Genomic DNA, 14,235 nt, shown 5'->3' on the forward strand with positions numbered 1-14,235 from the left:
AAGAAACCTGCAAACAAGCTTTGAACCTTGTGTGCCATATTTTATTGGTGTGAAACAGATATGAGAAAAGTTAATTCATTTCAAAGTTTAAAAGTTTACCTTACTGCTGTGGCATTTTTATTTATGAAACACAATTAGCATAGCAGACCTCTCAGTGAACTCCTGGTGGTCTCATCAGCAAGAAATATTGACAGGGAATCTTATAAGGAAATTCCATAACATGCCCCTCTTGCGACTCACCAATAGTTACCACTAGAAAATCAGGTCAGGAAGCAAGTCTGGAAGGTCCCAGGGGGATGAGCTAAAGCTCCCCCTGGCATCCAAGGAAATGGCAGCACCATCACCATTTTTTCAGCCAGCGATGAACAGCTGCAGCCAGCACTCCATGGAGAGGCAATAGTGGGAAACATTCAAGGCTGCAGCACAGACCAGCCCAGCTCTTACAGATTCAAGGGTGCCAAATCTACCTCCAAGGTAGATTTAGCTCAAAGCTGAAATCTTTCAGACTTGCAGAGAGAAAAAGACGTAGTAGTGCCTGGTCTTCCTCCCAGGACAGCAAAAATCCAAAATACTTTCAAAAGAACAGGATAAGCACATTTTGCTCTTTCTTATTTTCCTAATTTTACATATTTATTCCTTCAAGGCTTTATCTCTTATTCTTCCTACTAACTGGGCTACATTTTCATAGTCCCCTTATTGTCTTGTTGCCCCCTTAGGCAACAAGAAGCACCTGTTAACTTAGAAAACATCTCCACGCCTGTACTTCACTCAAGTATATTGGCAACAGCTGCACATATCTACTAAGGAAAGCTTCTGTTCTTAGTTTCTGCTAGCTATCATCTCCTTTTTTTTCCTTCAAAACTTATATTCAGCCAAGTGCACAGTATTTCATTGCAGCTGCTCCTGGTTATATATTGTTTAGATTTCTTTCTTGGTAACTCTATGAATTGGCTGAATACTTTTCATTATTTCTATGGGGCTTAAGGGAGAAAAAAAGAAGCAATTTCTTTACTTGTGAATTCTGCCATTTATTTGGAGAGTAAAACTCTCAGGAGGAATTGTAGTATTCTAAGAAATATCATTTGCAGGGGAACTTAAAAGGACTTTATTTTAAAGCTAGGTAAAACTTAGAGTGAGAAATTGATGACAGACAAGAAATTAGAAAATTAGAATTAGGAAATGTGCTCTGAAGTGAAAATAATGTTAATTACATTGCAAGAGGCCACATAAGCTAAAGAACTATTATTTCCAGGCCTTCTTAATACTAAACAAAACACAAGCAGTTGCTGGGAACTGCGTCACTAGAAATAAATAGCTGTATTATTATCAGCTTCTGAATGTGAATTGCATGTGGAAAAAATTCTTCAATATTCTGTCTATAAACATTCACAGCATTGTGTTGAGTAATCTTCCAAAAACTTTGGCATGTGCATGTCTTCTAGCGTGCCTAGTGCCTTTTCCAGAGAAAAGGTAGCATTTCCTGGGTTTTTTTTTTATTGTTGTTCTTGTTTTTTGGGGGGGCTTTCTTCAGTGCATAAAGGCAAAAGACTGGTCTGTAAAGACACCTGGGTGCCTAATCCTGTACAGTCACCTACTGCTTTCTGATTTTAGAGGTAAGTCTGTGGATACTTACATTTTTTATAATTTTAAAGGTCCTTTCCATTCTTCTTTGAGTAAAGGTCGAATTGTTCTATGAAAAAACTGTGCAGCTGTGAATAACCTGAGGTTGAGATGGTTCTTAAGATGCCTCTGAAGGAGGAAGAAAGTGCAGAGCTGCTTTTCTCAGAGAAAGCAGATTTTTTTGCTTATTTGCTGTGTCCTTACTTGCTTTGTTCCAAGGTGCTAACAGTAACTATTTAAAACCTCTTGAGCCAGTGTGCCCAGTGATTAGTACAGAAACTGCCCAGCTGTCTCTGTGGGAAGTTCAATAGAATTTTCTTTTCACGGGCCCCAAACACTGATGAATTAAATTACACAAAACCCAATGTTACCAGAAGAAAAAATTTCTGATCAATAACGAAGCTTGTGTAGAAAAATCTGTAATGTAATATAAGCTAGCCATAAAATTAATTATTAAAAAAATACTGTTATTACTACCACAAATATTTACTGTTGTAGCACCTGAAATGTTTAGTGGGCTTTATTGGCTTGGATAAGACAAGTTTCTTTTCTTTTCCTGGTTGACTTTACCATCTAGATCAGACAGAGTACAGAAGGTAACAGTGAGTCAAGAGTCAAATGACTGTTTGAGGAGAAAGGGTTCAGGAGACAGGAGGTTCAGGAGAGGTCTCACCTGGATTTTGAACAGAACCCCACAGGGCTCAGACAATGTCCAAAGCAGTAGCTTACAGAAATATGCTCAGTGTGCCTTTCCTATGTGTACTGTGATGAGGTTTTATTATTTTTCTAGTACAAGCACTAAGCAGCTGCCCCACAGATCAAGGCTTCTGTTCAATTTTCATGGGGTTAATATTTATAGTAAATGGATCAGGAACACATTGTGTGCATCTTGGTTTTACACATAAAATAGCATGATGATAATGTAATTAGCTGTACCTTTTCTATGTATAAATATACCAGCCCAGCCCTCTCTCATAACTCAGAAAAGGAAAATACCCAGTCCTATAGCAAAGTAAAGCTAGCAATATCCACTGTGTCTCTTGCACATCTAAAAGTGGAAAGCATGACAAGGCCAGTGAGAGAATTGCAGCAAATCAGTTTCCTTTAGAATAGACTGACCACTTACTGTACAGGAGTAATGCTCCTTCCAAGACTGTTGGGCTTCATGAAAATGTAAGTAAAATGTGTTTGACCTTTGTCTATGCTGTGGGGAACTTAGTAAGCCTGAATTCAAAAGCATAATGGCAACTTTCAAGATAGACCTAATTACATATGCAATCACAAACTTCACAGGGATGTTTGAAGGCTGCTTCTCTTGTCATCAAAGTGCACCACTGGGTAATGAAATTGTCAACAGAAACTGTCAAACCTTGCTTTAGAACACAGAATCTGTTCACCAACACTGATACTTCATACAGTACTCTGGGAATGGCTCCTGCCCATGCTTCTTGCTGTATAAAACATGAGAAAATTAGGACAGGAACTTAGCATTCTGTGCAATTGGCTACAACCCCTTGAAAATTTTTTTGAAGTAGTCCTCTTTTACAATTTGCTGGTAATTTCTCACCTTTCAAGTGCAAGCAGTATGGATAATGATGATGATAATTCAGATGCAAACCAGAAATATTTTAGGCCTCCTAATGAGGATACTTTTTGGCCACAAGACCAGTGGCTTTGAAAGTGGCTTTAACTACTTCCATTGTTTACTTTTGTAACTATCTTTTACTACAGCTATCCAGAATGCATTCCTGTTGGTCCTGGATCAGTTATTCAAATAAAGGGCTGTAGTCTGGTGGATTCTTCTGCTGTCCACATGGCTCCAGGAGTAGCTCCCCACCTGAGGACGTGATGATTTCTTCCTGGAATGATAAAACCAATTAAAATACCAAAGATCTAAACCGCACCTGCCTTCTAAGAATAGCAATGAAGGCCATCACTCCTCTGTAACTGGCATGCAACTATGAATAAACACTTGATAAAATAATTACAGACCAGCGAAAGGATCTTACAGGTTAATCATTTTCTTCATGCTTTGTTTGTCTTATTTATGCTGGTAGCAATTTGTGCTACTATCAAGCAGTGAAACCAGTGCACACAAGAGACTCTCTGATTTGTACTACTTGTAAATTGCTGCACTACTTAGGAAGTCAACTACAGATGCTTATAGAGGGTGTTCTCATGGGTTAATTGAACAGACAAATGCCAGTCTTACCATGCTGCTACCCCCAGGCAGACTGAGCAGGAGCTCAATGTTGAGTGCTCACACACAACAGTAACAGCCTCTGACTGATGACAGCAAGGTGAAAGACATTGCCGTGTTAGGAAAAGGCAGTCTGTACTCATAGCACCTATGCACAGAATATGCACACTCACACCATATTCTGTAAGGTTTGTTCTTCCAACTAATGTTACCACCCCCCTGTGGCTGCCAGCTGAGTTGCTTGAGTGACCTCTCAGGTTTTTAATCAAAATGAAACAAAATTAAGTCACTCAGTATAAGCAAGTAAAAAAATTAGTTACATCAGTCCTCCTCAGGCCCTTAAAAAAATGTCCATGCAACCTTTGGGGTTGGGAAGTATACTCTTGATAAAAATAGCCATGAGGAAAGCAGCACCTTTTCTAAAAAATATAGCAATAGCTGCAAGGGAAATGTGCCCACAGCACAACCAGTCCCATACAGATTGCTTGGGGTTACCAGGAGGCTTTGGGACAATTGACAATGTACTTCACCAGAGAGGGCAGGCAGAAAAACCTCTAAGAAAACCAAGTGACAGGATAAAATGCCTCCTGAGGTGATTGCCAAGGTACCAGTTTTAATACAGCCATAAGCTAGACAGGGAAAATAGAACTGTGTGTTGGCAGTAAAGCTGAACTGGTTTCCCTCATAGGCTTACTGCTGGGGCAGCTATTAACTCTTATCATGGGACACCTAAGCAAGTTTTTTTCTTTTTTTAAATGGCAGGAACTAAAAGCCATTCTCCTTCTGACAAGTGCTCTACTGCTGTCTGTAAATAGATGTGTTCCTAATACAGTGATTGCCTAACATGAGCTGTGATGAAAATACAGGAACGTTGCTGGAGCACAGATGGCTGGGCTTGGCTGTTGCCATCACCAGGAGTAGAGGGGAAACTACATTAGCCAGAGGTTCCACATCCAACACCTGATAAGCTGCATTTGAGGTGTTGCATGTCTGCTTTTCTTTCCCTGACAAAGCCCTGGTTACACTCTTCCCAGGTGCACTGGGGCTGGCTGGCTGGGATGGAACTTCACAGCTGCCTGTGCTCCATTGTGACATTGTGTTTTGAATTTGTGGCTAAAACAATTTTGTCTATTTCTGATCACTGCTTGTACAGCACAAAGGCTTTCTCTTTTTCCCACTCAGGCCCTGCTAGCAGGGTAGGCTGGGAATAAAGAAGAACTAGGAGGGGACACAGCCCAATTGGTTAACCCAAATTGGCCAAAAGGACATTCTGTACAAGAAGGGTGTCAGGGATTTGAGCTTCCAAGATGACCAGTGAGAAAGGTGTTATTTAAATTAGGGGAGGACATATGTTTTAGTCAAATGTGACACCTACCATCTCCCCATGTGGAAATATAATTTGTGGACATTTAATGTCATAGTGATCTCTGAGGGGACACTAAGGCAACACTAAACAGATACAGCAAAACAAGTGAGATAAAAGCAAGATTTAAAATACAGGCAATTTAGAAGGAAAATAACCTGAGACTGAATATTTTAAAAATTAAAAGCTGTGAAGAAAAGGAGGAGCAAAAAAATTATAGAATTACTCTGAGACCAGAGCGAGAAAAAGATAAAATAGGATGGAGAACTAGAAAAGAAAGGATGAAGAGGAACTATAAGGGTGGCTAAGAAAAAAAAAGAATTAAAACTGATGAAAATAGGGAGATGCCAGATGAAAACAATTTATGCTTTCAGAAACAGTGCTACTATTTAGTTACAGTCTGGCAACAAGAAACAGAACCTAGAGGTAAAGTAATTCAAACCCATCTAAAGTCGAATATCAAGTTCTTCTTGCAAGATTGTTTTGGGTAATAAGAAGTGACCCTTAATACATCCCTAAAAGAGAGCCCCTCCATGTTCCCTTCTTTAGTGCAGGGTCACACTCTCTTCTTTTGCACATTACAGCCCTCACATCAAAGGTAGAAAAATGCTGAAATTTCATTGAAAGACCTTTCTATGGTACTTCCAATCCAATTTTCCACAGCAAAAAGGCTCAGAAAGCGTTACATCTGTCAGCCCTTATTAGGCCATTTGTAGCCAAGGAGAGTACACACTGTATAAAGGGACACAAGTACATACTGGAGCATTTGAAAGAAGAGGAAAAGCCTTCTGATTCACTGCAACAGAAGAATGAATGTTACAGCTGGGCTTAGTGTACAATATTCTTTCCCTCTATGGTCATTCCTATTTTCCAGTGTAGTTTCAAGCTACATGGCTCCTCATTAAATTATTAATCCATTCCACTCAGCTATTGATCTCCACCTAGCAAGTGTTACCTTGTGAAAATCAATCAGGTCTGTGAGCGTTGGGTGTCGGTTTGGATCTACCCCCAGGAAGCTGTAGAAATCCCCTGAGGCATCCACCAGGAAGTGCTTGAAGCCGTTTTGCTGGCGGTAGGACAAGGCGTAGCCCCAGATTTTCTCACTGACTCGCACCAGGAACGCGCCTTCAGATTTATTCATCAACAGCTCCTCTGCTTCCTGACGGCTGATAATGCCTGGCAAGAAAAACCCCATGGTTATGCAGGTAACAGGTCTGCCAGAGGCAATCAAATGCAGCAAACACTGAACAGGAGTGAAATCACAATGGTGTAACATCTGAAGGCTGGAATGTTTCTAGGAGATGGAGACAATGTTTATGCTGTTTGCTTCTGAAGGATAGCTGTAAGGGTTTTGATGGAGTCTGGTGAGATATGTTTTTTAATTTGATGATTAAGATTTGCTTTTTCCCATCCTTACTTCTTTTTCAAAGGATAAATAAATGCAACTGGCCTATCAAACCAGCAAATTCTGGACAAGCTGTCATTTAAGCAGACTAGCACAGCTAGGCATTGCAGCTTGAATTTGCAATGCATTGCTGATATTTGTAATTATCTTGCAGTTCTGCAGACTCTGATATCTTAAAACTGCATTATATGTCCTACAGAAGGAATCAGGAGAAAAAGCATTTCTCAGCTTTTGTACATCCACACACATACACATGCATAGATGCATATAGGTAAATTGGAAGGAAAGGTTTAATGGGAGTAGAGTTTCAAAAACTTTCCCATTTTATTCTTTTATGTTGGAAAAATCTTCATCTCTCTTGTTCCTTCTTATTCTGGGGCACAACACTGAAGTTGCTGGTACTTCTGCTTGCCTAGAGATGATAACAGATAAAACCTATTCTGATCCCAACCTACAACAAAGGTATGATCAGAGTTACACCTGGAACTGAACCAGGTCTTACCATCTACCCAGAGAGCCTGGTTCCAGTCTGTCTGGTCGGCCTAGAGGAGAGTCAGCTCATGTCTCAATTATCTGTGAAACACCAGATGCTCACTCTCATCAGGAGCAGATGTTGAATTAGGCCATTCTGAATGTGAACATGGCACATACGTCAGTAAATAATGTATGTACATGTTCCAAAGTTACTCTCTGGGGGGATAACTTTCTCCAAACAATGCATGTAATATTTAGTGGAACTGCTTGTCATCGTAGAATCCTACACATGTCCTAGAGAGAGTTCCATGGAGTCCAAGTACTGAAAAGCCACATTGTTTTAGTGTAATAACAAACACAGTTCAGGGATTATCTGTTTGCACAGAGAAGAGTTTACCTTTGGAAAGTTTGAAATGCTCTAATTAAGTCCTTAAGGAAAATTATGCATCTGGGAGACATAGGAAGGGACTGGGGAGGTCTGGGTACTAAAAGCAAGCAAGTGTGATATTAGGAAAGGTAGAAAAACATCTTCTTTCAATTTTTTGTCTACTTTGAGAATACAAGTTTCTTTTACAGTTTTACTTGGTGCAGAGACGAAGGGCTCAATCTCAATGGGGTTCAGAGGTCCCCTTGGGAATACCCTCAGTACTAAGAAATGTACACATATACAGTCTGCTGAATGACGCCCATTTCTCTTTTATGAAGGATATTACATCATCTTTGCACCAGACATGAAAAACAAGCAGTGCAAACATAAGCATTTGTTTAGAAACAGCAAGTAACTGCTCAGCAACAGTGTCAATTGATGCACTTTTCAAAATTCAGAATACTTTTATTGGAGGTATTCCAAGATGAATTATTAAAATTTTTTGAACTCTTTCAAATGAAAAGACAGTACCAATATGAATCCATATGATACAGTGAATTATGGGAAGCTGCACTACCTCATCTCAATACCAGGTACCCAAGAATTACACAAAAACTCATTCTGAATCACAGTATCTGCTAACCCAGTCTTCTCTCAAACTGGCCTAATTTAAATATGCATGAAATGTTTTATTAGTGATTATGATGGCTACTTCCTTGACAAATCTCAGGTGGAAATAAATGTAGATGAGCCACACTACCAATCTCAGGGCAATTAATGACAGGAAAGGATAAACAGTGCCATCACCAGCAAATACTACATTAATTACCATAAATCAGTATTTATACTGTAGTTCTAGATTGAAGGCATGCTGATAACTTTTGAGATAGGAAGTGGGTGTTATTATAACTACCTCTTCTCCAAACAGTGCCAGAACTGTTATGCAGCCCTGACAAGGAATGAGGTAGACTAGACAATTCAGCCTCAATGAATATAGAGGATTTGTAAAACAAAAAGAGTTGTAAAAAAAGAGAGTGGTTCTATTATACAGTGAACACTATTAGCGTATTTCTAGGGTTTGAATCACTATCAGGCATATAATAGGAAATTCATTTAGCATTGATTAGTTTAATGGCAAACAATCTGTTCACCTGCTCTCAACTCCCACCAGTGAAGCTAAAGCACTGGAGGCTTCCACACAATGCCATCTTCTTTGCCAGACCTTAGTTGTGTTCTGGGCATTTCATATCATTGAGTAGGTGAGAAATGCTACATCGCTCACAGCCAAGTTCTTTTTTTGTTTTAATTCTCTTTTCTGCTAAAGATGTTGTAATAAATTATCAGCCAGTCACTCTCTTCCCTTTTACTCACCTGATTCTGTTAATAGCTCACAAGAAACCATCTCTCTGCACCATCTCCTCCCTCTCCTTGCCTCCCAGTTATTTTAGTTTTCTCCGGTTCAATTCTTCAGAGGGTGGTTATTACAGCAATGAAAGTTTCTCTCTAGCCTTAAAAAAACATTATCTTGTTCTCAAGACAATTGGAAAAAGAGTGGCACTGTTCACTCCTGAGATGATTGTAGAAAGATAGACAACATCTGTGAAACCCCTACATTTAAAATTCTTTTTACTAAAATCAAGAAACTTTGGTTTCCCAAGGCTCCAGTAAGAGGTATAGAATCACAAATGCTCTTATCTGTGCTAGTTAGGACATTAATGAAATATATTATATTGAATAGAAATCACTGATGCTTTGAAAACTAATTTCCCCTCACTCTTGTTCTTGCTAATCTCTTAAAAAAGATTAAAAAAGGGGAAAGCCCAGTCCAGTTTTTAATGCTTATAGATATTAACAGCTTGGATTCTTAGCAGAGAGAATAACATTTTCTAAGACAGTTATTTCAAATCACAGAACATTCATCATCAACTGACATGTTCCTAACTAACAGCTTCATTTTTAAAATACAGGACAAGTTTTAGATGATGATAGGCAAGTCTTAACATTTTTGTTGTAATTATGTTCTTTTTACTGCCACCAATCTTTCAAACAGGAAAAAGAACATCCTAGCATTTAGGGTATATTAGGCTCATGTGAAAAGTAGTGAGTTCATTATTAATTTAATGAGCCCAGCTAAGAAATCCTAATGCTGCCTTCCAAGTTTACAGGAGCCTCAGCAGCAGAAAGTGCTATTCTGCAATATTCTACAATGACACCTCGGCTTCCCACTCTACTTTCAGGGTTATCCTACATACATCCTTGAGTGAAATTCAAGATGAAGTACATATATATTTGTTACAAGAATGCCACACCAAACATGAATCCAAGGCTGAAAAATTTCCCCAACAAGATAGACTATGTAATAGAAGTCTAGAATTATTTTTTGCAAGATTTTACGGATAAAGTAACATCACATCCTTTGTTGTGACCTACCAAGACTCTAAAGTACCACATGTAATAGTCATGCCTATATAAAAAGATAATTCAGCCTTTAATGGTCAATAAATTTTTAATACACACACACATATAAAAAAAATATTATATATAATACATGTATATTATAATATATGTGTGTATGCCAAGAGGCCACCTAAGGTTAGAGGGACAGCAGGTACAAACACAGCCCAGAAGCTTTCATTTACCATTCTCCAACAGAAGCTATTTGTTGAGCTGATATTTTCTCTTTTTGTGTTTTTTCCATTAGCTTGATCTCAAACACTTCAGTGCATGAGGTCTTAGTCAGAAAAAGTGTTACAAATACTGTCAGGAATAATGAGAACAATGTAATGAAAGAATTAATGGCAAAAGTGCTTTCATGACCATTATGAAAAGCCTTCTATCTTGTGCAAAATTGATTTGATAAACAATTATGAATATTCACATGTAATAAATGCAGAAGAAAGAGACCATTCTGTTAATACAACTTAAGACATCTAACCAAGGTGATAATCAGGATCCAAAACAGAGAGAAGCCAATACCAGCATCTCTTTTTTTTTCAATAGGATTAGATCAAAGCCCAGATGAGTACAAATATGCCTGGCAATCATTACATGAATGATTCATATGTTAAAGGTCATAAAAACACATTACACTGAGAGCAAGTGTAAACAGTAAATAAATAAGTTAACATAAGGAAATATGAGGAATTAGCAGATAACTCCTGAATAGTGTAAAGGAATATATTTGTTCATTCATACAGGCAGATCTAATCAGGACTTTGAAAGATAGCAATAAAATGGCCATAAGAGGGAAGGAGCAGTTTGGCAAGCATCAGCCAAACCCTTCCACTTTTTTGAACTGAAAAACTGAGGAACGCAGACATATTACTCTAAATATAGCATTTGGGAATAAAAATTCACAATGGCAAACCAGCAAATTTTCCAAAAATTTCCAAATTAACTTCTTCTCTTCAAGTCTTAATTTGAAAGTCAAAAGTTGGATTACACCTCACAATGGAAGAAAGAAAAAAGCTGAAGTAAATTTCAGGGAAAAGAAAAACACTATAGAAGTTTGAAAATAACTTTGTTTAGAACAGATTTCAGGGTCTTGGGCATTTTGAATCAAAAGTTGTGGTTTGGTTAGAGGAAAATACATCATAGGTTTTTCTCCTTATTTCATTACAATTTTAAAAAATCATGCAGTTGGAAGTAAAGATCAAACCTGCCTGAGGCCAAAATCTGAATGAAGGCAATAGTTTTAAAAGAAATAATCAGACAACAACAGAAAGTCAGAAGGGATTGATCCAAGTGCAGCTAGTGTGGTTTCAGAGGAGCTGAGGCTGCGTCACATGGCAGTATTAACATAAGCCACAGCCAGGAGGAGCAAGAACAGCTTCTGAGAACCTCATGGAGGGGGGCAGAGCTTCCAGAGCCCACAGAAGATGAAGATGCTCATGAGGAGCATGAGGCAAGATGAAAACTGAAACTGGGGAACTAAAACTTAGAATAGATCTGACCTTTTTGAGGTCCCACAATAAGGTGGGATGGTAAAAACTTGAAACAAACACTCAAATGCATGACACTAGCAATCATCTCTGGGTGAAAAACCCAGCTCCTTCAGCCACTCAGAAAGAGCAAAAGCATAAAAGCAGGGAAGGTGAAGTAATGGCTTCCCTGCAGTGCAGGAGCTAGAGCAGCTATGGTTTATACTCTCAAGAAAAGCATCACTCAAAGCAAGTTTCCTCAGGTTGACTTTTACAATTCTCTCCTGGGTGCAAGTCTGTAAATGGACTCTGAAACTGAATATAGTTTTGGTTGTTCATTGGGAAGGTCTCAATTAATCTACAGCAGGGTGATGTCTAAACTGAATTCTTTATGTCATCCTTGAGACTGCCAATGTCACACAGAATTTAAAGAACACTGTTATCAGTACGGTGGTTTATGGACTGTGCTGCGACTGAAATAGTCAAAAAATAACAAAGGGTCTAAAGTACCACATATAACAGTCAAGTCTATATAAAAAGATCATTCTACCTTTAATGATAAATATATATAAATAGAAGTCATACATTGTCATTTCTCTGGTGTTTTCAGCAGGAGTAGCATGCACAACTAAATACATGCACAAATATTTGCAGCAATGGTACCTTACAGTGTACTGCTATTGAAGAGGTTTCACCCTCTCCTTCCTTTTAGTCACAATGCTTTTTAGAATAATGCCACAAGAAGAGATCAATAGTATTGTGTGAGAAAAGCTTGAGTTGAGAGGTAACAATAGCTCTGCCTCTGCTATTTCAGAATAGAAGCAATAAAGGCCAGAAAGCAAAGCAAGAGAGTAAATCAAAGACATCTGGTAATAGAAACAAAGCTGTTGAAGCTATTCACCATCTGCTGTTAAGGCAGAACAAACTCACATGGGACTAGATCTTCAAAAGGGTTCTGTTTCCATTTAGACATTGAAATAAATGGCCAAGCTTAGTAAGAAAACCAACAAATAACAAAACAACAAAAATTCAATAAAAAACCCAAACAAAAAGCCAGCACAATGACTGGAAGGTTTGTTGAGGTTTGGGGGGAGATTGTCTTTTTTTGCTGTTTGGTTTGTTTGTTTTCCAAACTCTGGCTTGAAGTGTCATGGCAAGAACCCAAGAGCCAAGGGGCCCTGAATTCCTAGGTAATGCTTTTGTTATTTACAGCTAGTAAGAATGCAGCTATTTCATGCTGTGCTGCAGGCTGGTAATCTGAGTCCTAGTAACTAGTAATATTTATGGATACTGATAATAAAGAAAATATATGCAATAGGTCACAAAAAACAAAACAAATATGTGTAAATAAAACCTTCTTGTCTCCATACAACTGCACTGGGAGACAAAGCTGGGTTGTATTTAGAAATCAACAGGTAAAATTCACATTTGAAATATACTCACAAATGAGTTCAGTCAGTACTCAGGGGCCAGTATAGGACCAGGCTTCTCTGAGCTACATAGGCAAAGCAAAGTGAGACTCTCTAGGGAGCCTCTGGAGAAAGTTTTTTCTGCTCCACACTCACCACCTCTCCTGCACAATTTCAGGAGTCAAGCATGCAGTAACATACCTCAGATAGAGATAAATCTGTGCTGGGGAAAGGTGAGCAGGAGCCCATTAGCCATTCTTCACCATTCCTATCCTTTGTAACCATCCTGGCACATTTCTGGTGTATGCAGAATTGGGAAGCAACACCTCAGTGAGATTCAGACAACTCTCCAGTGTGCCTTGCTCACTATAGGAACTATGCCCTGGGCTATGCACAGACATGTACAGCAAACCAAGGCACAGAGGAATAATGTATTTTTGATGGCAAGAGATCCCTTTAGGCAAGGGTGAGGCCCCTTGATAATCCATCATGTCCTAAATAAGCTCTCCTTGAAGACTTACTTGATGCATATCTTGAATCTCTATACAGGAGAAATTCAAGAAAAAGTATCACAGGTAAAAATATATAGGACTGGTTTTGTTTGGGTGGAGTTTTTAAAGGGGGTTTTTTATAGTGTTTTTTTGATGGCTTGGTTTGGGGTTTTTTTCTAATGTGGACTCAGCTCCCTTGTTTGTCAGATACAACAGTTCTAAGAATAAAGCAACTCAGTCCTCAGATTTCTTAATTCCCTATGAATAAGATTCTCTAAAGCAATTAAAAACCTACAGAAAGTCTGAAAGGAATGGATGCTTTACTCCCCGTGAATCTTAAAAAATCCCATCTAAATGAATAATGCAGTAATAAAGGGTATTTTTCTTCAGGTTTACAGAAAATCGGGTGTGTTACATCCATTGTTGCCAGTGCAGCTCACAGTTAATTCCCTATGCACTCTGCAGAAAATATACCTCTTAATTGTCTCCTTCAGAGTTCATTCTACATCCAGCTATCAAATACTGTAAAAACCCTTTATACCCACTGTCAAAACGTTTACACCTTATTCATTAGCAAGCAGTGCAGCACATAAAAGACAGGTGTTGGCATTACTTGTCTGAATATACCAGTGTATAATAGAGCTGTAAATTTTTCTGTTAATATCTCCTAAAAGCCTCATGTTGGTTTCTTTTCTTCCTTCTTTTCAGAACAGTCTATAGAATGCATTAGCTGGGAGGAAAACAATTTAACCTCTGTCTTCTCTTTTTACATTATTGTCGTGCATCAGAAGAAAAAATAAAGCACAAAATCATTTTAACCTTTTATCTCATATATATATTACTTTTTTTGCTTTAGATATAGGCTCTTCTGACCTGAAATCCCTGCATTAAGTCTCTGCTGCTACCCTTTAATTTTTGTGAGTTTTCTCTTCTTGTCTAAATAGCTTCTGAAAAGATGCTTATGCTAAAAGATGGAACAGTTAACC

General features: G+C 38.4%; 1 protein-coding gene across 1 annotated transcript in view; it reads right to left on the reverse strand.

Moving 5' to 3' along the window:
- Positions 1-1,067: 1,067 nt before the first annotated feature.
- The window catches only part of SH2D4B (SH2 domain containing 4B), a 58,088-nt gene continuing 44,920 nt past the window's right edge, over positions 1,068-14,235 (reverse strand). Inside the window, exons 7-8 of the mRNA XM_084210205.1 lie at positions 6,139-6,359; positions 1,068-3,479 (exon numbers count right to left, since the gene is read on the reverse strand). Coding sequence (XP_084066331.1) covers positions 3,387-3,479; positions 6,139-6,359 — 314 coding nt within the window. The 3' untranslated portion in view covers positions 1,068-3,386. The remainder of the gene's footprint in view (positions 3,480-6,138; positions 6,360-14,235) is intronic.

This window comes from Fringilla coelebs (assembly GCF_963513975.1).
Source record: "Fringilla coelebs genome assembly, chromosome: 8".
Classification (NCBI taxonomy): Eukaryota; Metazoa; Chordata; class Aves; order Passeriformes; family Fringillidae; genus Fringilla; species Fringilla coelebs.